At 42.1% G+C, this 23,861-nt stretch overlaps 1 protein-coding gene across 3 annotated transcripts in view; it reads left to right on the top strand.

Moving 5' to 3' along the window:
* The window catches only part of GPS1 (G protein pathway suppressor 1), a 2,619,406-nt gene that overhangs the window by 1,332,799 nt on the left and 1,262,746 nt on the right, over nt 1-23,861 (top strand). For all 3 annotated transcript variants that reach the window (XM_044068228.1, XM_044068227.1, XM_044068226.1), the window contains exon 7: nt 8,433-8,493. In XM_044068228.1, the coding sequence (XP_043924163.1) occupies nt 8,433-8,493 (61 nt within the window). The remainder of the gene's footprint in view (nt 1-8,432; nt 8,494-23,861) is intronic.

Consider the following 23,861-nt stretch of genomic DNA (forward strand, 5'->3'; position numbering starts at 1 on the left):
ATGCAAATAACAAAGGGGAAAGAGGACACCACACCTGTGCCAAGATCCTGTATTCTGATGCAACTCATTGGAGAGGAACCCTCCCACTTTAAGTTTTGCTTCTGATCCCTCATATGTTCGTCTCAGCTTATTGTTTCAGGGAATGCAAAAACTTCCATTGCCCTACCTGTAAAATCTCAGCATACTCTGACGAATTATTTATTTATTTACATGTGTTGACTGGGAGAGTCCGACTGGACACAGGTCCATTTTCAGCGGAGGCCCGGGGAGAAAAGCTCCACGTTAAGTATTATTTGCATTATACAGTTAAAAAACATAGTATTTAAATATAGACATTAGTCCAGTTAAGGACGCAAGACAAGAAGAAAACCGATGTAAAACAGCTGTAGAACATAGTACAATTTTAAAATATGGTGACATATACTAAACACAACCCAGCCACTGGGGATGCACAAGCCAGTGCATTTCTTTGTGCCGGTCCCAAGCCCGGATAAATGGGGAGGGTTGCGTCAGGAAGGGCATCCGGCGTAAAACCTCTGCCAAAAATTACTGATGCGGAAAATTTTTCATAATTACATACCGGATCGGTCGAGGCCCGGGTTAACAACGACCGCCACCAGTACCGTTAGCCAACCGGGTGCTGGCAGAAATTGGGCTACTGTTGGCCAAAGAAGAAGAGGAGGGGGAAGGCATGCCCGAAGGCAGGAAGAGAGGAGGAAGGTTAGGAGTGTAGTACTGAGAGTAGGAACTTTGAATGTTGGCAGTATGCTGGTATAGGGAGAGAGCTAGCTGATATGATGGAGAGAAGGAAGGTTGATATATTGTGTGTGCAAGAGACCAGATGGAAGGGAAGTAAGGCCAAGTGTATAGGAGGCGGGTTCAAATTGTTCTATCCTGGTGTGGATGGCAGAAGAAATGGGGTAGGGGTTATCCTAATGGAACAGTATGCCAAGAGTGTTTTGGAGGTGAAGAGAGTGTCTGATAGAGTGGTGTTTATGAAGCTTGAAATTGATGGTGTAATGATGAATGTTGTTAGTGCATATGCTCCACATGTTGGGTGTGCGATGGATGAGAAAGAAAAATTTTGGAGTGAGTTGGATGAAGTGGTGGTGAGTGTACCCAAGGGTGAGAGACTAGTGATTGGAGCAGACTTCAGTGGGCATGTTGGTGAAGTGAACAGAGGGGATGAGGAAGTGATGGGTAGGTATGGTGTTAAGGAGAGGAATGCAGAAGGTCAGATGATTGTGGATTTTGCGAAAAGGACGGACATGGCTGTGGTGAATACGTATTTTAAGAAGAGGGAGGAGTATAGGGTGACGTACAAGAGTGGAGGAAGATGCACACAGGTGGATTATATCCTATGTAGGAGGGCCAGTCTGAAGGAGATTGGAGACTGTAAAGTGGTGACTGGGGAAAGTGTAGTTAAGCAGCATAGAATGGTGGACTGCAGGATGATGTTGGTGATCAAGAAGCGGAGGAGGAGTGTGAAAGCAGTGCCAAGGATTAAATGGTGGAAGTTAAGAAAGGGTGATTGTGAGGTGGAGTTCAAGGAAGAATTAAGACAGGCACTGGGAGGTAATGAAGAGTTACCGAATAGCTGGGTAACTACAACAGAGCTAGTAAGGGAGACTGCTAGGAAGGTGCTTGGTGTGACATCTGGACAGAGGAAGGAGGGCAAGGAGACATGGTGGTGGAATGAGGAAGTACAGGAGAGTATACAGAGGAAGAGGCTGGCGAAGAAGAAGTGGGATTGTCAAAGAGATGAAGAAAGTAGACATGAGTATAAGGAGATGAGGCGCATGGCAAAGAGAGAGGTGGCGAAGGCTAAGGATAAGGCATATAGAGAGTTGTATGAGAGATTGGACACTAAAGAGGGAGAAAAGGACCTGTACTGATTAGCTAGACAGAGGGACAGAGCTGGGAAAGATGTGCAGCAGGTAAGGGTGATAAAGGACAGTGAGGGAAACGTACTCACAAGTGAGGAGAGTGTGTTGAGTAGATGGAAATAGTACTTGGAAGGGCTGATAAATGAAGAGAACGAGAGAGAGAGAAGGTTGGATGATGTGGGGATACTGAATCAGGAAGTGAAACAGATTAGCAAGGAGGAAGTAAGGATAGCTATGAAGAGGATGAAGAATGGAAAGGCTGTTGGCCCAGATGACATACCAGTGGAAGCATGGAGGTGCTTAGGAGAAATAGCAGTGGAATTTTTAACCAGATTGTTTAATGAAATTTTGGAAATTCAGAGGATGCCTGAGGAGTGGAGAAAGTGTTTTGGTACCTATCTTTAAGAATAAGGGTGATGTGCAGAGCTGCAGTAACTACAGAGGGATACAATTGATCATTCACAGCTTGAAGTTATAGGAAAGAGTAGTGGAAGCTAGGTTAAGAAGGGAGGTGGTGATTAGTGATCAGCAGTATGGTTTCATGCCAGGAAAGAGCACTACAGATGCAATATTTGCTCTGAGAGTGTTGGAGAAATACAGAGAAGGTCAGAAGGAGTTGCATTGTGTCTTTGTGGACTTAGAGAAAGCATATAACAGGGTGCCTAGAGAGGAGTTGTGGTATTGTATGAGGAAGTCGGGAGTGGCAGAGAAGTATGTAAGAGTGATACAGGATATGTACAAGGGTAGTGTGACATTGGTGAGGACTGCAGTGGGAGTGACAGATACGTTTAAGGTGGAGGTGGGATTACATCAAGGATCAGCTCTGAGCCCTTTCTTATTTGCAGTGGTAATGGACAGGTTGACAGATGAGATTAGACAGGGGGCTCCGTGGACTATGATGTTTGCAGATGACATTGTGATATGTAGTGAGAGTAGGGACCAAGTTGAGGAGACCCTGGAGAGGTGGAGATATGCTTTAGAGAGGAGAGGAATGAAGGTCAGCAGGGCTAAAACAGAATATATGTGTGTAAATGAGAGGGAGGGTAGAGGAATGATGAGGATGCAGGGAGTAGAGTTGGTAAAGGTGGATGAGTTTAAGTACTTGGGATCAACAGTTCAGAGTAATGGTGAGTGTGGAAGAGAGTATAGGCAGGGTGGAATGGGTGGAGAAGAGTGTCAGGAGTGATTTGTGACAGACGGGTACCAATAAGAGTGAAAGGGAAGGTCTGCAGGAGGGTAGTGAGACTAGCTATGTTATATGGGTTGGAGACGGTAGCATTGTCGAAAAGGCAGGAGTCAGAGCTGGATGTAGCAGAGTTAAAGATGTTAAGATTTGCACTGGGTGTGACTAGGATGGACAGGATTAGGAATCAGTATATTAGAGGGTCAGCTCAGGTTGGACAGTTTGGAGACAAAGCGAGAGAGGCGAGATTGCGTTGGTTTGGACATGTGCTGAGGAGGGATGCTGGGTATATTGGGAAAAAGATGCTAAGGATGGAGCTGCCAGGTAAGAGAAAAAGAGGAAGGCCTAAGATGAGGTTTATGGATGTGGTGAGAGAGGACATGCAGGCGGTTGGTGTGAAAGAGCATGATGCAGAGGACAGGAAGAAATGGAAACAGATGATCCGCTGTGGCGACCCCTAACGGGAACAGCCGAAAGAAGATGATGGTGACATATACTAAACATGGTTACAAATGTAGTTGAGATTCATCAGTGAACAATTGATACAATCTGTTTTTGAGGTACATAAGTCATTAGCAGTTGTTGCTACAAGAAGTTAGTATTATGTGGTAGGTAGCCTCGGTACATGAGTAGCCAAGCTTGCTTAAGAGTAGGTTGTTGATGGGCTGAGAGAGGTAGTGGGTGGGGGAGAGTGGATGGTATTAGAGAGGCGGCTGGAAGGGCATATCTGGCAAGTTTTTAAGTGTGATTTTAGTAAGGATTTAAAGTGGGTGCAAGAAGTTACAGAGGTAATTGAGGATGGGAGGGAGTTCCAGAGTTTGGCTCTAGTGCAGGAGAATAATGCTTCTCCAGCAGAGTTAATGGCTCTTGTGACCTGTAGGAGGTTTTTGTGGCTGGATCTTAGTGGTCTCGTGGTTATGTAGGGTTGGAGTAGATTCTGGAGGGATGGGACTTTTAGTGGCTGGTTTATTAGTTTATGGGCGAGTGTGAGTTGGTACCATTGAAGGAGGTGGGGGAGCTCTAGCCAGCCCAGTTCTGCTAGTGAGAGACAGTGGTGAGTACGGTAGGAAGCCCCTGTGGTGAATTTGGCGATTTTGTTGTAGCTGGTTGCGAGCTTATTTAGACTGCATTGTCTAAGGTTAGTAAATACTGGAGAGGCATAGAGTGGGGTAGAGATAAGATGAGAATTTGCTACCGAAATTTTAGCTGCTTTGGTAAGTAGTTGCTGATTTCTATGTAATGCTCCTAGTTTTTTGTGCACTTTTTTAATGGTCATGGAAATGTGAATGTCAAAGTTCAGTTTGTCTATTTCTACTCCTAGTAATTTGGTGTGTTCTGTAGGATGGATGGTGGTGGTGTCTTTTGCTGTGATGTTAAAGTGAGAGCTGTCTAGGGTAAGTTTAGTGGGTTGGAAGATTAGTAATTTTGTTTTGTTTGGGTTGAGTATTAGTTGGACAATGGATAAGCAAGTTTCAATAGAAGAAAATGCTTCCTGTGACTTTTTGCAGGTTACGAATGCTTTCTTTGTATCAAAACCTCCCAACTACAGTGGTATTTTCTTACATTTTGCTTCCCTCTGGGTTACCATTGATCTATTAATGTTAAATGTTTGCCTCCCTTCCACAAAACTACATTGTTCCATTTCTATGAATTTTGGCATGACCTTCGCTATTCTTTTAGCTGTTACAAACATAATCCCTTTTAATCAAGGTTTAAAATTGAAACGGGTCTATATAAAACTGGGTTTGATGAGTCTTTACTGTCTTTAGTTATTAAATCCACCACAGCTTTCTGTCAGGATGTTGGTGTTTCCCCTCTTAAAATGCTGTTAAACAAAACCTTCCATATCTTTATCACTTCTCTTAGTTTACAGACTTCCACAAGAATACCGTCTGTTCTTGGGGACTTTCCTTGATTGTATGTCACCATTTTTATCTCCTGTCTTATCTTAGCTGGCAAATGTATGTCTTCCATTTGTATTTTTTGGGTTTCCACATTCCTCTGCTTTATACAATTTATAACCTTTCTGAATGATCTCCAATAATTCTACAGGATCTCTGTTTATTTTTCCTGTTTTAGGCCCCCAAGTTTGGCAACAACCCATTGTCCTTTCTGTTGCCTAAGTCATTGTGCTAAGAGTTTTTAAGCTCTGGAGTTGTCAAAAACAGTTACTTAACTGCAGTCTTTCTAAATTCTTGACCATTACTCAGGTATTCCATTATTTTCTCTGTAGCTGTATGCAGTTTGCCTATTCTTGTTCTGTGAGATTTCCCTTATTCTGCAACACTTTAACCTTTGTCAGCTCTCTGTATAATTCTCATTACTTAACCATATCTTTATTGTTTATTTCTACCCTATTTTAAAGTCCACTTTCATTTTGTCCCACTCAGTAGCTGTAACTTATGACTATATTTCTATCTTCCCTAATAGTTCTCAAATAATTTCCACTACCCATTCCTCAAATTCCTCCATCTTTAACAGGTAGGTGGGGAAGTGTCAGCATCTAATTTTTATTTCATTACCCTGCATTTTATTTTAGTTTTATTAGTGCATGATCTGATATTTATTGCATGTGTGTCAAATCTGTCAGTCAATCCTCCTGTAAAATGTAATTTCTATCTAGTCTAGCCCAAGTTACCTTGGGGAATAATATGCAAATTATCTCAGAGCTCTTACTACTGAATTCATATCTTCCATAGCAAATATTTTCTTAAATTTCTTCAGAAATCTACCCTCTTATGTTATATTTTCCCTTCTAGGTCCCCCAGATGCATCCTCACTGGTACAAATCAAGTTCCAGTCCCTACCTACAAGTAATATTCCTTTCTGAAAGCTGATTGTTTCTCCCAAAAATTTCTTAATCTCCATAATATTAGGTTTAGGTGGAATATAAAAACATGCCAGCATAATTCCCCTCTTTTGCCAGTAGCCCCTTACTTTCACAAATCTACCATTGCTATTGTTTCCCTGTTCTGTCACTATTTGAGCTCATCTAGCAATTAGTATAAGTAACTCCTCTTTTCCTTTGTTTCAACTGAATATCCATCCTTAAGACCTTTCTTTATAAAATTCACATGCTCACTTCTTTTTAAGTGTGTTCCTTGCAGCATTACTATTTGCACTCCGCTTTTCTTAATATAATTCAATACTCTTACCTTTTTATCTGTACCTGTGAGACCATTCACATTTCAAAGTAATATGTTTAGTGTATCCAACATAAGTTATTATTCCCACCTATTGTATAGGACAGCTTTTTTAAAGATCTATTTTCAGCTTTTGTGTTACATGCACACACTAGTGTTTGCATGTTGTTCATTTATACAGTTGTTTCTTGTCATCTCCATTTGAACCCGTGTCACATTTTACAAGACTTTTTGTTTGAATGAAAACCCTCAAACAAAAAACTAAACACTCCCCGAACATCCCCATAACCTGTTAACTTAGACAAAACTATGTACATCTTCAAGTAATGAAGTTTAACCCTCCCAGTAGAAGCAGTTATCCAAAACTGACAGCTGCACACACAGGCATAACTTAATCTAACGTTAAGGTTATCCATACTAAGATGCATGTTAGAGCCTGTACTCCTATTTATACTAATTGCTGTATGTACTTTTCTTATCTTCATTCCCCTCCCAGATATGAAAAACAGCTTTTATGCTACCAGAAGATTTTAACCTTTAGCCTTAGTGTTTTGTTTTTATTGCTTTCCCCAGTAGTCTGCTTGTTTTCATGGAAACCAAATGTACAGGTATGCAACCCCCTCTACTTGCACCAGATGTCTGTTTGCTATAGGAAACCAAACCTCTTCATTACATTGTGCCCTCTTATTTACTTGTTTACACAGAAAACTTATTAAATTTAGCCAAAAGCCTTAAGCTAGACATTCACCAGTGCAAACGTAAGAGAGAACATTCAGTCATGCAAATGTAAGAGGGAGCATCTCATATATTATCTGTTTACTTTTATACCCCATCCTCCACCTCAACAACCCAAGACATGCTTTTGTCCAATCTTGTCTTTATATTGTAATGCCTAATTTTCTAAAAACTGTAAAAGAGAAATACTTGTATATGTTCTCTATTACATACACCAATAACTGAAAATGCTTCATTATATAACTTGCAATTTGTATCGTGAAATGTCCCATAATATTACCGTTAAGACCAAAAACTGTTTTATTGTAGTTACTCTCCCCCCCCCCCCTTTTTTTCCTTCCCTTCAGTGTCCTTTCAAACATTTGTGACATGGTGGGGCATATGAGTTTCGGTCCCTCACAACTTTAACATAGTCAACAAAAGTCCAGTCTTTCCACTTTTTCTTGTAAACCCATATTTCACAGCTTCTAGTCTCACATTATTCACCTGTTTCAGTGTTGCCGGGTGTCTTCCTGTACATCTCCATCTCCCAACCTCCGATTCTGGTTCAAGTCTTAGGTACTCCCAGTTCTTCTAGGCAGCTACTGTGCTTTTTTCTCTCTGAAACATTTCCTGTAGAGTATTGGAAAAGCTTTCACTGGCATTATCTTTCTCTAAGCTTTATTATCAGAAGAATGAGATGGCAGAGTCCCCTTCTGTTTATGAAATACAGTGTCTTGTAACCTCAGGTGGCTTATTACATGCTTGAACAATGCTGTGCTGAGAAGTCATGACTACTTTGAAGACTTGACTACTTCCATTGCGTGCTTCAGCAATGTCTCCATTGCAGACATCTTGTTTATTAGTGCACACAATCCCCAAACATTACTGATGACTGTAGCTTCTGGAGACAGGTCTCCTTTGGTACCTATTTGCTTTAACTTGGACTTAATGCTGAGTTTTCTGGTCTTGATCCCTGGGACATCCTCTGTCTTCTTCCACCATAATGGCTTTTATTGTTTGGGATTTACTCCATCTGTGGACCTGGAGATTATTCCCCATTGTTAGTGCAACAGATAAGTTCTTAGTATTGTTCTGTGAGGGGATCCTCCTAGAATGGTCTTAAATATTCACCAGTCCTCTCTACGCTAGATGGACTTAAATGTTGAAGTTCCTTGTAGTCTTGGAAGTGTGGACTTTTCTATTACTTATTAATCTTGAAGGTTTTGAATCTATTTTTTTTTTCAGGAAATTTTCTCACTTACGGGTTGTGAGGAGTATTGACAGACTCTGGCTAGCTGTTGTGTAGTTGGAGTCATGCTGTGCCAGCAATACCTGTCATGCTTTCTTTGAGTATGGGAGCATCTTTAAACAAATAAATAAAAGTGCTGAACTTTGATGGTGTAAATCTATTTATTTAGGTGAATTCCTTCATAGATTAACTGATAAAATACAAATGCATTTAATAGTTTGTTTACTGGAACTTTTTTTTTCTTTTGCCTTCAGCAAAGGGGAGAGCGAGACAGCCAAAACCAGGCAGTTCTCACGAAGCTCAAATGTGCTGCAGGTGAGAATTTTTGTGTTTCCTTGTTTAATGTTACTTTTACTCGAATCAGTGGTCAACATTTGTAAGTGCTGCCTAACACCAGAGACCTTTTACTGCTTTTGACTTAAGAAGTTAGATGAGTTGGCAGTGGAACAGTTCAGTTATCAAGTCATTGTGCTGAATCATAAGGAACTGATTTCCTTCTGCCCTTGGTCTCACTTCAGCAAAGCATTTTTCAACGGGTAATACCAGTAAGATTTGTGAATTGTTTTGTGGTAACTGTTTTAGTGGGTATGTCAGTGGCAACAGTCCTGTCTTGCAAGTATAACATGCTGTCAGACTTCTTTACAGCGTTGTACTGGCCATGCAACCATATACCTTTCTCATTAGTAAAGTGTAATCTGATGTCTGTCTTCATTCATTCATGACAGATGGGTTTTGGTGCCATCCTTGGAACCGACTCGGCTGATATAACAAGTTCGCACCAGCCAGAAACTCTCGAGCTTAGGTTACCCACAGTGCCTCTCTCCTCATCTCTTCAGATCTTGTTTTCTTCGTAGAGATTCAAGACGTGTCAGGCCTGCTCTCAAGCTAAGTGTTATATTTTTCACAAAATCTTTCAATTTTTCGCTTCTGTTCTTCTAAAATCTCTTTATTGTTTAGTCATTTATATATAGTCCTTTACTGTGTGAGTGCCTTTCCTTTTAATTACCTTGTTGGTACTTCTTCATACGATTGTTGGTACAGGCCCCTCACTTCCCCTTACTTCTTGGCAATCTCAATACCATCGTTGGTATTTTTCCCTTCCTTCCCTTTACCCTCTTGGGTAAACCTTTATTACCATTGTTGGTGTTTAAAAAAAAAAAACAAAAAACAAAACTTTTCCTTACTGTTTGTGCATGTGTGTCTTGATCACTTGAAAGAATTTCTTATTATTGTATTTGTTGACAATGGCTGACAAATGTACCACTGGCTTTAAACAGTGTGGCAAATGTAGCAGGAAGATGCCAAATTCCGATGCGCATCTCTCCTGCGTATACTGTTTTAGGAGTAGCACACTTGCACATTCAACCTCCATGCGAGCTCTGTAAAGGCTTTAGTGCCTGCACCTTAGCAGAGCATAAAAATAAGTTAATTTTAAAGGGTCTCCTTAAAACCCCTTTCTCGGAGGCTTTATCTGAGTTGGAGGTATGAACCCCTTCTAAGAAAGAGACAAAGAAGATGAGTCATTAGGTCCCAACGTCGCCTCAGTCACAGGAACTGAAGACTTCTAAAACTCAGGTTCATACTGAACCGAAGACTAAACATGCCAAACTGACACTGACAACTTTCATGGCATCGGAGCCTAAAACCCTTCCACAGTACCGTCTTCGACTATAGAACATACCACAACAATTGCCATGGTACCGCAGACCCTCTCGCACCAACAATAGTGTCTCCCTTAAAATTGGTCACTCCTCCCCCATCACAACTTTTAGGTCATTCCGCCATGGTGCCGAAGGTCGAGACACTAGCCAGGACCCATTACTCCCTGTCCATTGACCCCTTTGTTGGATAGCAGCTTAGTCCATTTCTTGACCAGCCAGAATCTCCATCGGGGATGTCCACTCGTTCCACCAAGAGTGTTTCATAGCTTGATGTAGTGAGACATGTGGATCAGCTCCTAGCGGCAAGAGGCATACCAACCCCATCCAGGACCTCACTCCCACCCAGAGCAGAGGGTTTTTTCCACAGACTCCAATTTATATTCCTCCTTCAACCCCCCCCCCCCCAAACAGGTCTTGGAGCCCTCGATGCCACTGCCTGTCCAGTTGTCAGCTTCTCCAGTTCCTACTGGTGGATCTTACCATGGTTCCAGAACCTACCCTGTGGACCACAGCTCAGTTGGGGACGACCCACCCTCGAGACCATGACTGGTCTGTTGGCACCATGATCCTTAGTACAGTACCAATTTTTTTCTACGGCGCTGTCTACAGTTCCGGTTGCTTTGACAACTCTGAGTCCTCTCACGACTCCTTCCCTGGAGGTGGGCTCGGAGCGGGTGTAACCCTGGTTCCAAGTTCGTCTTTCTTGGTTCTGGGCTCCCATCTTTCTTTGGGCAGGCCTGTCTTCCAGGTTATAGAGAGGGCACTCACCTCAGCAGGCTCCCAGTTGGCTCCATCAGTGCCGGAATGTTTTATATATATATATATATATATATATATATATATATGTCTGTGTGTGTGTGTGTGTGTCCTCTGGATCGCAGCTGCCACAGTCCACTACACTGGGGCAGTGGGCACGGGAGCAGCAAGATACACTACCGCAGGGTACCCTCTCTTCGGAGTCCTCTTCAGGTCTTCCCCTTGATGAGCCATCCCGTAAGAGATCATGCAAGAGGAAGCACGTTGATTCACCTGAGGAATCTCTCACTGAAGGTACGGATTACGATGAGGGGGAAGAATCCCGACTGTCACCCCTGAAGATGTCTCCTTTGGAGACGTACCAGAGGTATTGAAACAGAGGGGTGACTGGAAACCCACCAATCCTTCCTTGGAGGAATCTGTATTCGAGGAATCTGTATTCTTGCAAGCTTTCTGTGCTCGAACCTCTACTTCCTGGGTGACCCCACCTGCAGATGCGTGTAGCAAGCTTGGAAGGCTCCTGACACTGTTGAGCCAATCCCCTGGAGACCAGACAAAATACTCTTCCTTCCAGAGGATCACCCCCACTGGTCCAAAGGCTTGGCAGTAGATGCCAATGTTGGTGGCGGTGGCCACAAAGAAATAACTCACAGAGGAGAGTGCTGCTGTCCATCCTCCAGAGTCTCAGACTTGGGACACATTAGGGAAGCGGATTTATGCTTCAATGACTTTTGTCATGGTTGTTGAATTATTTGGCATATTTTACCCTTCTTCAGAGGGACCTGATCACAGAACTTTCAGGAACCTTAGAAGGAGCAGTGTCTGATGAGGTACATGCCAAAGTTGCTTCCCAGCTTGCCACCCTGGAGTCCATCTCTTATTCGTCCATGCGGTTGATTGTGCATACAACTGAAGGGGCAGCCAGAGCAGTAGGTTCAGACGTTGTCTTGAGACTTCACACCTGGATGCACTTGTGTGACTGTGCAGATCCCTTCAAGTCTTCCTTCATTAACTCTCCTGTTGATGCTTCCTTTCTATTTGGTCCGAAAGTTAAAGACAAGTTAGCCAGGTGTGAAAAGGATGGCAAGACCCTGTCTGCTATGGGTGTACGTTTTTCCACTCCCCAGCGATCCTGCACCAGGAATCAGAGAAGTGGAAAAATGTGGTTCAGAAAATCCCAAGGGCTTTTCGTGACACACGTGGCGAGTTTCCCCTCAGGGCAGAGGGGGAACTCATCAGAAAGATGCCCCCCCCCCGGCAGAGGGGACCCGCATAACCAGGGCTCCATAGATTCCTTTTCCTGGCAGCCCTGCCAGCGTTTCTGAAGAGCGGCCTGATTGCTTGCATCTGGAAGCAGTCAGGGGGGTATGATTCTCTCTGCACCACTTAGCCTGGCATTCAGTAACATCAGATTCCTGGGTGCAGATGATCATTTCCAGAAGTTACCACATTCCCTTCGATCTTTACCCGAGGCCGCTAAGGCGAATCCCTGACGTTCCACCCAGTCGGAGGGATGCAGTAGAGCAGGAAATTCAAAAGCTGCTCGAAAAAAGTCATCCAGATAGTCCCAGCAGACCAAATAGAATCCGGATTTTATTCAAGGTTTTTTTAGTGCCAAAAAAGACAAGGGACTGGAGGCCAATTTTAGACTTCAGCATCCAAAACAAGTTTGTCAAACAGATCAAATTCCAGATGGTCACGGTTCATTCTGTCCTCCTATTTCTGGAAAAAGATGATTGGATGTGCTCAATAGAGCCCCAGGGTGCGTATTACCACATAAAAATGGACAAATGCTTCAGGAGATATCTCCGCTTCTGTCTGTGAGCCAGTCATTACCAATTCCAAGCAATGCCCTTTGTTCTCTCCACAACCCCCAGAGTGTTCACCAAATGTATGGCAGTAGTAACAGCTCACTTGAGACTGCAAGGATTCCGGGTGTGTCCATATTTAGATGATTGGCTCCTTACCGGCCTCACTACTACTGCTTGCCTTGCACTGCACCGTACAGCTGGCACGGCTCTTGAGCATCTCAATAAAGAATGTGAAGTCAAAACTAGTACCTTCAAAAAATCTAGAATTCATAGGAGTCACATTTGACATGAGGTCCTGTCTTGTCACTCTTCCTCATCATAGACTACAGAGGCTAACTTCTCTGCTCTGGGTGATATTCTCTCAGGGCAAGGTCCCAGCTCATTTAGTCCTTCAACTGCTAGGGTTAGTGGCAGCAGCAGTCACCATACTCCTAGCCAGACTCCATATGAGGCTACTACAATGACTCCTAGCATCACAGTGGTACGTATTAACGCATCTATATCCCACCCAATCTGCATAAACCATTGCAAGCAGGATCTGAATTGGTGGATGAAATCAGAAAAGGAGTTATATGGAGTCGTCCTTTATTACCCCCTTAGCACAAGGCCATAGTGACATATGGACACATCCATGATGGGGTGGGGAGCTATTTTCAGGGGAAGATGGTCCAAGGCACTGTCCCCCTTAGAGGCCAATTTGCATATCAGTGTCCTAGAACTGAGGGCAGTGCTTCTGGCATTGCAATCATTCCAATCTGCCCTCCCATCGGGGACAATTACTATCTACATGGACAATATGTCGGTCGTCTGGTATATGAACAAACAGGGGAACCAGATCCTACCCGTTATTTCGGGAAACCATGAGAGTATGGCAGTGGGCGATCACCTCCAACTGCTTTCTAGTAGCAGTGCACATTTCTGGAAATTCCAGCATGATTGCGAACAAACTGAGCAGGTTGCATTCTCCTGCCTCACGAGTGGTCTCTCAGTCCCAAGGTTGTGTCGGAGATTTTCCATCACTGGGGTCAGCCTTGCTGTGATTTATTTGCATCTCTCATCAACCACAAATGCAGCAGCTACTTTGCCCTAATCCCCCCTCAAGGGGAGTCCACGAGTGACGCTCTTGTACATGATTGGCCCCTGGGACTGCTTTATGCCTTCCCTTCCTTTCCTCTGATTCCACTATTTTTAAAGAAAGCACATTGGTTGAGAAGCATAGCAATCCTCATTGCACCCTATTGACCCCACCAAGTCTGGTTTTCCTTTCTTTGGCCTCACCTAGTTCACTGCCCCTGGACTCTGGACCCGACTCCAGGATTACTGTCACATCCACAGGGATTGGTCCATCCAAACCTATCGAGCCTCAAGTTGACTGCTTGGTACCTCCACTTACAGTAATTGCCAGGCTAAATAATATATCTTCCCCTGTACAATAAATACTTCTAGCTTCCCATAAACTGTCCACCAGGAAAATTTATTGTAGTAAGTGGAATGGATTTGTGATGTGGTCTCAAGAAAAAGAACCTGACCCCTTTTCAGCTCCAATTAATACAGTGCTGGAGTACTTATCAACCTTACTCCATTCAGGAGCTTCAGCTTCTACTATTAAAATCCATTTAGCAGCTGTCTCAAATTTCCAATGGTTTCGAAGATTGCTCTTTAATATCTCATCATCCCTGCAAGACCTTCTTAAAAGGAGCCATACATTTAAAACTACCCTTTAAAGAGCCCATTGAACTTGGAACTTGATGCTAGTCCTACAAACCTTGGCTCGTCAACCCTTTGAACCAGATGCCACTTGTGATATAACATTTTTGTCTTGGAAGACTTTATTCCTGGTAGCTATCACTTCAGCCAGGAGAATATCAGAATGACAGGCCTTGTGTGTAAAGCACCCTTATATAGTTTTTCACAGAGAGAATATCTCTTCGGTCTAACCCCTCCTTTCTACCCAAAGTTGTATCAGATTTTGATATTAATCAGTTCATTGACCTACCAGTTTTCTTCCCAAATTTTTCTAACAGAGGAGAATATTTGCATTTATTGGATATTGGATCTAGATTTTGAGGTGAAGCATATTCATCAAATCTGCTTGACATGGCCTTGTATGTTAGGCAAAGGTCACCTCTGAGCAAGCAATGTAGGTGTAAGCTGGAGAGCTGGAGTTCTCTTTCAGTGGGCAGCATAGGACAGATTTTGAGACCCTTTCTCCTTTTTGAGGAACTTTTTTGGCCTCTCCTCTGCTGCAAAGTGTCGGGTCAGATATATTCGATGGGGCATTGTCAATCATCATTCTGATGAGTGATGAGTGTGAATAAATTTGATTTCATTAGTACAGAGGAACAGGGACATCACAGAGAGATTTGTACTAGAACTGCTTGTGCTACAGTCCCTATAAGGTCAGCCAATTATCCCTTTCCCTCCCTTGTCCCCCCTTGTGTTCACACCTTGCACACAACAAGGCAAAACCACCAATCTCCCAACCCTATACATAGACAATTGTGTTTTTACTTAGGACTAAATCATTCAAGAAGTCAAACCAATTGTTCTTGTCTTTTTCAGGGACCAAGTTAAGTAAATAAGTAAATCAGTTGCTAAAGTCACTTTGGCAAAATGGTTGAGAGACTGCATCTCCTTTGTCTATCAACAGAGTAAGATGTGTTTAACAACTTAAGTCAAGAAGCGTTCAACCAGAGCAGTTGCCTCTTCCATAGCTTTTCAATATAGAGCTTCTATGGATGACATTTGCGCAGCAGCTACTTCGGCTACCCCTCATACCTTTATCACTCATTACAAATTGGGCATATTCCCCAGGGGGAGAGCATTCTTTGGCTCAATGGTGCTCAGGAATATCCTTCCATAAGGCCTCCCAGGACATAAAGTAGCTAGGGACTGTGTCCCATCTCTCATGAATGAATGAAGATTGACAACATCAGATAAAGAAGTTATGTTCTTACCATAACATTTCATCTGTGTTGTTGATCTTCATTCATGACATCCCACCCTCCTACCCCCCTCTAAAACTCCTGGAGGTTCAGATTTGATCCTGTTTGCATGATAGGGCATTTGCTCAGACAAAGTCTCCACTTTCTTATTCTTGCGGGCAAACTCAATCTGAAGAGATGAGGAGAGGGGCACTATGGGTAACCTTAGCTCGAGAGTTTCTGGCTGGGGCAAGCTTGTTATATCGGCCGAGTCTGTTCCGAGGACGGAATTGAAACCCATCTGTCAGGAATGAATGAAGATCAACAACACAGATGGAATGTTATGGTAAGAACATAACTTAAGTTCAGAGTTATGTTTTAGGAGCTGTTTTCATTTGGCTGCCTAGATTAATGTCATATCACTGACAGAAAGTCGTCATCTGTGATGCCTAATTTGCCAGTAACTTGTGTTTTCACTGAGTTGCAATTTGCTGCTGATGACTTAGTCCACCATAGCCCTGCAGACACAATCAATGCAAATTCATCTCATCAGGATTTTTTAGCTGTTTTCTGTGTGATGCAGCTTCCTTAAAATTGATTACTGACTAGCATGGTGCAAAGTGGTCTCTCCCACTTCCCCATATAGAATGGCAGATGCACTCACCCTTTTCTGTTCATCAGTTACATTTCAGCAGTGGTATTTGTCAGACAGGCATTTTATTTTTCTTGGGCCACGTGTCATTGCCAAAGATGAAACATCATAACTGTCAAACACTAGGCTAGTAGTTGTGGTTGCAAGCAAGTATGGAGGTTTGAGCAGCTTGAATTCTTCAGCACTGAACTCTATTTTCTGTTTTCTTTTTTGTGATGGAGAGGGTGTTCTCATTTCTGTAGTTTCATAAAAATCACAGAAAAGATAAACTGTGTGGTAGTGGCCAAACCCTGTTTTATGTGCTATGCATGCAATGTACCTTGGATCACATTTATTTTTCCTGAAGTTAAAACCAATAAATATTGAAGCAAAAGTAGTTCATTTTTTATATGTTATAGTGTAAAGGTATTGCCTGAGGAGCTTGTTGTGAAATCTAGTTTTATGAAGGAGAAGTTAGTTGGGAGTCACAGGTAGCCGATAGTTTTATGAGCAGTGACTAGAGAAGCCAAAAAATGTATAGAGATTGAATGTGGTAGGTGAAGTCATTAGTTTGCAAACTATTTTTATTGAGCTGTGTTTCCCGAGTGAACTGTTTGACATGCATATGAAGTGAAAATACTTGGATTGAGTATCCTGATTAAGCTAGTGCATGCAAAGTGAATGGCTGTAGTCACATTGAATTGGAGTTTTACTTCCATAACCAGCAGGTAGTTATGGAGCTTGTTAAGCAGCAGATTATATAATTAGGGACAGGGCAGTTGAAAAAGTAAGGCAGATTGAACACATTATGCAGGATTTAATTAGAATAGAGGCTAAGGCAAGAAAGTGAAATTTAAGACTAGTGTTTTAGGAAGTGAGGAAGGAAAAGACCTGATGGAGATAGAAAAAATAAGATGGCAGAATGCACTGGATTCAAAAATATCTTGTTCAGAATATCACTGGTAAAATGCCTGTTTCTTATGATCATAAGTAAAATATTGGAAACCTAGATCAATGCTAATAAAATGTTTACATATTATGTAAAGGAGCAGATGATGTGGAAATTGTGACATTCTGATTGAGAACTATCAAAGCTGTGAGGCAGTTTTTTGTAGTGCAAGACTACTCTGGAATGACTTTCAGAAATTGATTACAGTTTGTGGATGCAATGAAAGTGCAAGCAAAGGAAAAGCTGACGTGCAAAACTCTCTTACCCTGCTGTTTTGGATGTGTTCTGGAATAGAAAAGTGCTGATTTTTGAAAGCCTGGATGAAGTGATTAAAATTGAAAGAGCCACCTTTGAGATTTAACACATTGCAGGTAAAACACGGATGAAGAGTCAAAGTGGGAGCCATTTATTGCTGAAGAAAGAGGATGAGTCAGTGGAAAGAGCTGATTGAGTGAGAAGAGGCTTTCTTTTTACTGTGATTCATTGAACAATGCAGCCATATAGATTGAAAGGTTCTACTTGAAAATGTGTGGTATAGTGTAGTAATGTGGGTATTTCTGCCAAGAGTCATTTAAAGATGTACCCAGATGTGAAAGGCTAAATTAAGCTATTGCTTTGGATAAGCAGCTGCTTTTCATATATACTGATATTGAGTTTTGCTGTAAATAGAAGATAAATAACTTATTTACAAATTCCACTTAACTTCTTCCTGTTAGTAGAATTGAAAAAATGTTGCAAGTCATGATTTTTAAGTCTGAACCATTCATAACTATTTTTTGCCAGAGTTATTTAATTAATTCTTGTCTCAAACGAAATAGCTGTGCAGAGAAGGTTGACCACATGGGAAGACATATTTTGAATTTAATTAGAATATAATTTATAGATCAATACCATCAAATTAACTTGAAACAATGTATAGTGGGTAAAGGCTTTCCATAAATAATTTTTTTCTTTGTTTTCGAAGTAAGGAGATGCAGTATACCAGCACTTCCAGCAGTCTATCAAGTGTGGGGTTAATGAATTGTTGCACTAAATGTATTAACACCTGTTATTAAGATTGCTGTTCATTGAGAAGTTTAAGACAAATGCTAAACTGCTAATGTTACGGGAAATCCAGAAAGAGTTAGAGATAGAATTGCAGGTTTATGTAATGTTAATGTTTCTTGGAGAACAAGCTTTCTACTTCAATGATTAATGCATTTAAAGTAACACAAGCTTTTTAAAATCTGGGAATATTAGACTAGGGTATGATCATAAATGAACAAAACAACCAACTAATGAGGGGACAATATGAAAATACAGTTCTAATTGGAATGTATTGAAGTTAGCCATTCCAGTGCATAGTAAACTGGAAAACTAAAATAGCTGATACAGTGATGGAAGTGCAGCAAGGTAGTGAAATCTGAGCTTTAACAAGAATAAAGCACTGTATCAAACATTACAGAATAACATTTTGGAAACCCAAGTGCCATATGAGAAGTTTTCCCACTTGTCTTTTTAAGAACAGGGTTGGCATAATGGTTAGTCTTTACCTCGCAGATACAAGCTACCGGGTTTGATTCTAGCCTGTGGTTACCAGCTAGACATGTATAGTCTGCAGTCTGATAGCACTATATTTACCTGTAACCCTGTGAACTTATTAATACTGAGCTCATATGACAGTAAAACTATAGGCTTCATGCCTCATGAATGGAGAAACGGCAACAGTCACCCTCTGCACAAAGGAAACTATAGACCCATTATGTGTTGTTCGTCTCATATGCAAAGCCATGGCAAGAATTATTATGGACATGATCAGTAATGACATAGGAAACCTTCATACACCGGACCTGGCCCAGTTTGGTTTCATCAAGGGCAGGTTATGCATACTCAGCTTGGTGGACTTTTTATTTATTTTATTTATTTTACATTTGTTGACCGGGATACATGTCCATTTTCAGCGGAGGCCTGGGGAGAAAAGCTCCAAACATTAAAATATTACATTGAAATTGAGCATGAATATTAAAAACAGTTCTTGTCAGACATAGCTGAATCTTATATGGTTACAGACAATCAGATAGAAGCAGCTAGGTATTCCTTACAATACTGTTTCGTATAATATAGTATGGGAAGAGTTAGTCTGGATTCTGGCAGGGGCAAAGCCAGTGTGTCATGAAATACTGTTTGAGGTTTTTCTTGAATTGGTTTAGTGATGCTTCTAGTGTTAGATCAGCTGGAAGTATATTCCAAAATTTGTCTATAGGCTTTCGAGTTAGAAAACAGGGCGTCACCAGCTGAGTTGTTAGTTTTGAGTGTTTGCATTAGTAGTTTGTTAGAAGATTGCAGTGGCCTAGTGTTCCTGTGGGGATAAATGATATTTTTAAGTGCAGGGGTATTATCTGGTTAGTTGAGGATTTTGTGGGCTACTACAAGTTGATTGTAGTGAAGTGAGCTAGTCAATTCTAGCCATCCTAGAGGTTTAAGGTTTTGACAGTGGTGAGTTCTGTATGTACAGCCAGTGGCACATTTAGCAATGTGATAACAGCTTGAGAGTTTGCAGAGTTCAGATTTGTTCAAGTTAGTGAAAATGGAGGAGGCATAGAAACGGGTGGAGAGAAGATGAGTGCGGGCAATGGCAGTCCTTGCTAGTGGGGTAAGGAAAGGTTTATTTTTATATAGGGAGCCAAGTTTTTTATTAATGGTTTTAATGGTTTGATTGATATGCACGTCAAATTTAAGATTATTAATAGTTACCCCTAAGAGTTTAGTATGGTTATCTGCGGAAATAACAGTTCCATTATTAGAGAAATCGTAAAGGAAAGTGGTGTTGACCTGTGAGTGGGGGAGAATAGTAGTAGTATTTTTTTTTTTTAGGGTTCAAAAGCAAACGACGGCATGAGATCCAGTTCTCAACTGTGTTAAATATTTTCTTGGATAGCGTATGCAGGTCAGATCGGGTGGAGGCTGAGCAGATCAACGTGGAATCATCTTCATATTGTATGCATGTAGCATCTGGAATGGCAGAGTAAAGGTCATTAATAAAGATTGAAAAGAGAAGAGGTCCTAAGATAGAGCCCTGCGGAACTCCATGGGTGAGGGGTAGTAAAGTAGATAAATTTCCCTCCCATAGGACAGCCTGTTGTCTGGCATTCAAATAGGATTGAAACCATTGAATGGCATGGTTATTCAAGGAAATGGATTTCAAAGTGGCAGTGAGTAGTTGGTAGTTGACCATATCCAAGGCTTTGGATAGGTCGAGGAATAGGGCTGAGGATAGTTTATTACGGTTATGATTTATGACACTGTAGAAACAGGAGGGCAGAGGAGGTACTATGGTGTGGCCTAAAGCAATGCTGAGAGTTAGCCAGCAGATTGTTGTGTATGAGATAGTGCAAAAGTTGTTTATGAATACAGTTCTCTATTATTTTGGCCAATGGTGGAAAGTATGGCCGTGGGTCTATAATCTGATAGTTCAGTGGAATTGACACCTTTGTGGAGTGGTATGACATGGGAAGATTTCCAAATGGAGGGGATGGAGGCTTCCGATATAGTTCTATTGATCAAGATTAAGACTGGATAAGCTGACATCTGCAGCTTTTTGTAGGTACTCTGCAGGTAGAAGATCTGCAGATAGGGTGGTCAGTTTTAGTCTTTTAAGCAGGGATCGGATAAGTGAGATGGGGACTGGTTGTAAACTTAAGGGGAGATGGGTAGTGGGTGAGGCTATGATAGACTTAGTGCTTGTTGGGTGTTAGCTGGCTAGCAAGGGTCTGGACAGTCTCAGTAAAAAAGCTGTTAAAGGTGTTGGCAATGTCTTCTGGAGATTTATGGGTAGAAGTGGAAGGGGTAGGAGTGGTGGGTTGTCCTGGATGGAGGGAGGAGTTTATTTATACCTGCCCAAAACTTTTGAGGTTTATTTTGATGTCTTTGTTGAAGATTATAATAGGTTTTTTTTTTTTGTCTAGCAGAATGGATATTTTTGTGTCATTGCGAAGCTGCTGATATCGCAGATGGTCTAGAGGGGCTTTGGTGTCACGCCAGGTGGCCCATATTTTATTTCTGTGCTTGTTCTTTGCTTTGGTATCCTTTGCAAGCCATGGTGCAGTTTTTGATTTAGTTCTAAAGGTGCGTTTGGGGGCATTTGAGTTAAGTATGGCAAGAAATGTAGTATTAAAGAATACTACTGCTTCATCAAGTGGCAACCGTTATAGGATTGACCAGTTACATGCTTTTAGTTCATTTTGGATGTTGGCAGGATTGAAGTTCTTATTGTTTCTAATTGTTTTGTGAGTGGGCTGGTGGGGCTCATCAGTTTTATGTCTGATGATATAGGTTAGAGAGTGATCACTGAGGTCATCAGGGAGGGTCCTACCTTTATACATATGGGGATGACTGTTGATAAGTATCCAGTCTAAGATGCTTTCTTTTTTACTGGGTTTACTGATCCTAGTGGGGGAGGATATAATTTGTGTAAACCCATATAGATTTATATGGGTGGAAGGGGATTCTAAGGAGTACGAGTTCCAGTCTATATTGAAATCTCCAGGCACAATGGTTTCCTGGGGGTGGTTGTTGGTTAACCAGTGGATTATGTCTTCTAGGATGTTAGTGTTATTGCCTGGGGGAATATAGATACAGACAATATTTATATATTTGTTTTTGTTAATTTGTAGTTTGGTGGTAAGAATTTCTGCTTTATCAAAACTGGGTGGTGGAAGGGGTTCTCTAGTAACTTTGTGTCTTTGAGAAGATCACCAAAGCAGTAGGTGAGGGCAGAATGGTTCACGCTGCCTACATTGACCTGGCCAAGGCATTTGACACAATACCCCACTCGGGCATTGTTGAAAAACCTAAAAGGTCAGGTACAAACCTTTATGCCACCCTGTGGATAGTCAGCTGCCTCACAGACAGGATCCAGGAAGTTAGAATTAGGGATTCCACCTCTACAAAGAGGCCAGTCACAAGCAAAGTCCCTCAAGGATCAGTCTTGGGACTGCTTCTTTTTAGCATTTACTTCTCTGAAGTCAAAGCCAATGTCAATGGCCTCTGGTTGATTAGATTTGTCAATGATTGCAAATTGGGAGCTGTCACTGACTTGCCCACTGACACAAATATTCTCCAGGAAGGGCTGACACAAACAAACAAGTGGTGTTAGAGCCATGGACTAAAACTTAATGCCAAGAAATGCATAATAGTATTCTTCGGGAAGTCATCCATCCCTGGTAACTATCCTATTGATAGCACACCCCTAAGAGTTGATGCAGTAGTCAGGGACTTAGGGACACACAAATGTGTCTGCAGTAGTGAGGAAATCATGCTACATTGTGCAGCTTATATACAAAGGTATGGCAATCAAGATCCAAAGAAGTCATTGTTCCACTGTATTCAGCATTCATCAGACCTGTTATTGAGTACAGTTCCTCCTTTGGTATGTATTTAACCAGGCATATCCAGCATTTGGAACTTCCACAGAGGTTCCTCACTAAAAGAATACTGGGCATAAGTAACATGTCTTATGCAGACTGTCTCAAGGCTATATCCCTGTATTCTATCTCCTGCAGGCTGTTGATTGGAGATCTTTGCCTGGCGTACAAGGCATTATCAGACCCCACTCTGATAGACCTCCTGCATATCAGCAAAACAGACACCACCAGAATTACCATTTCTAAAGACTTAAACCCTGCCTGTGAAGTAAATAGGACCTGCTGGAGAGACATGAATGTATCCCAGAGACTACCCCTTTTCTGGAACAGGCTCCTCATCCATGTGAAGCAGAGATATTCTTCGTGTTTCACTGTTGTAGTCATTACATTTGGGTTATCTGCCTGCAGGTAGCCCTCAGCAGGCCTGAATACCAGAGTCTTGGATTCCTGCATCGGATGCTGTCTCCTCTTCCGTGACGTCAGGTCGACAGGGGTATAAAACATGCAGCCGACACCATTACATCGGTCTTTCTTGCCCCAGCGGTGCGAGCAGAAGCAGTGCCGGTCGGCTACTCCTGAAATTTTTGTTTTCGAGTTTCAGAACCGTAGTCTTCAAAAAATAGCCAAGTACTCCATCGGGGATCCTTTTTCTTGCTCTTAAACCGATGTCAGTAAAAATTAATTGTCTTACCTGTGGAAACCAAATACTTCATAAAGATTTTCATTCGTACTACATTCCTTGCTTGGGCACAGACCCACGACGTCCCTCACTGTCGGTTTTGTGCTTTATTCAATGCCCAAACTATTTGTTGTCTATTTTTGCAGCTAATTATTTTGGTACTCTAACTATCCAGAAACGTCGGTAAGCCATCCGACTACCGATATTCCGAAAAATGTAAAGATAAAGACAGAGACAGACCGCATAGGTCCAAAACTGCCTCTGACACTTCCGCTAAGGTAGTCGCCAGTTCGCCGGTACTCAGTGAGGCGCTTTCGCAGCCTGTGATATCCACTACTTCAGATTCGCAGGCCTCTGCTGAGACCCATTCGAAGTCCGGAATGCCGCGAGATGCTTCTTTGACTGTGGAACCTGCGGATATCTGTACCTTGGATGGGTCCGGAGCCGCTGTGCAGGCACTGGTTTCTGAGGGTGTATTCAGGCCTACAGACTTGTCTCTGCCATTTCAGCACATTTATAATTCTAAACCACCCCTCTTCTCTTACCCACTGTTAAAGCAATTCCTCAGAGGGGCTAAAAATTTAAGACCCCCCAGGCGAGCCCCTACTCCAGCCTGGAATCTTAACATTGTATTGGAAAAGCTTTCTCTCCCTCCATTTGAACCAGCTGCAACTGCAGAGTTGAAATTCCTTTCTTGGAAAACAGCCTTCCATCTAGCCATCACTTCAGCTAGAAGAGTGTCTGAATTACAGGCCCTTATGGCAGTGGAGCCCTTCATTATCTTCCATGCAGACAGGGTTTCCCTTAAGGACCAGTCCTTCCTTTATGCACAAGGTGATGTTTAGTGTGGCCGTAAATCAGTCCATTCAT

This window comes from Protopterus annectens, chromosome 4.part0 (genome assembly GCF_019279795.1).
Source record: "Protopterus annectens isolate FY-2018-M chromosome 4.part0, PAN1.0, whole genome shotgun sequence".
NCBI classification, from domain to species: Eukaryota; Metazoa; Chordata; order Ceratodontiformes; family Protopteridae; genus Protopterus; species Protopterus annectens.